The sequence below is a fragment of the Mus caroli genome, chromosome 6 (genome assembly GCF_900094665.2).
Source record: "Mus caroli chromosome 6, CAROLI_EIJ_v1.1, whole genome shotgun sequence".
NCBI lineage: Eukaryota > Metazoa > Chordata > Mammalia > Rodentia > Muridae > Mus > Mus caroli.
Genome location: NC_034575.1, coordinates 82942969 through 82943632, shown reverse-complemented (window position 1 = coordinate 82943632; position 664 = coordinate 82942969). Strand labels below are relative to the sequence as shown.

The window sequence follows — 664 nt, the reverse complement described above, 5'->3', positions numbered from 1 at the left end:
GGGGGGGAAGGGAGGGTCAGTTGGTCAAAACCCATTCATACAACTAGAAACCAGAGTCTTGCCACATCAGCACACGAGATTAATTCACCGCGCACTGGCTTCCCAACATACCTTCCGCCAACACCTCGTCCACGGTGACCTGCTGCCTCCCGATGCCGAAGACCCTTCCGATGTAACCACTGCCCAGGCCTGAGCTGCTGCCCCCTCCTCCGCTGGAGCCTGAACCCAGGCCAGAGCTCCCCTGCTCCCGCCTGGAGTCGAAAAACTTCTTCATCTTTCCAATATGAAACGCCAAGGCAAAATAACGATGGTTTCTAGGTTCGTATTTGTTGTAAAGAAAAGAGATCTAAGGATTTCTTCTCCGGTTTCAGCCCTGAGCAGAGCCCCGGGAATCCGGCCGTGGGGTGGGGGCTGAGGGACGGCGCCTGCAGGAATAGACTGTCAATCGCGCGGCGGGTCCCCTCCTCCTCGGGGAGCGATCGTTTAAGTTTAAACCTGCGATGACAGAGGTAGAGAGAGGATGAATCAGTAACACACTCCAGAGCCTAACTGCCGGGTNCTAGGGAAAGCACAGGCCGTCATCCAGAGGAAACGCTGCGTGCATTTTCTTCGGGAAAGCCCTGGAAACGCACCGGCCCCCTGCCTGGACCCCCGCCCCGGGCCC

At 57.6% G+C, this 664-nt stretch overlaps 1 protein-coding gene across 2 annotated transcripts in view; it reads right to left on the bottom strand.

Annotated features, from left to right (window-relative positions):
- The window catches only part of Aak1 (AP2 associated kinase 1), a 142752-nt gene extending 142088 nt beyond the window's left edge, over positions 1–664 (bottom strand). For both annotated transcript variants that reach the window (XM_021165060.1, XM_029478858.1), the window contains exon 1: positions 112–664. In XM_021165060.1, coding sequence (XP_021020719.1) covers positions 112–274 — 163 coding nt within the window. In that variant the 5' untranslated portion in view covers positions 275–664. The remainder of the gene's footprint in view (positions 1–111) is intronic.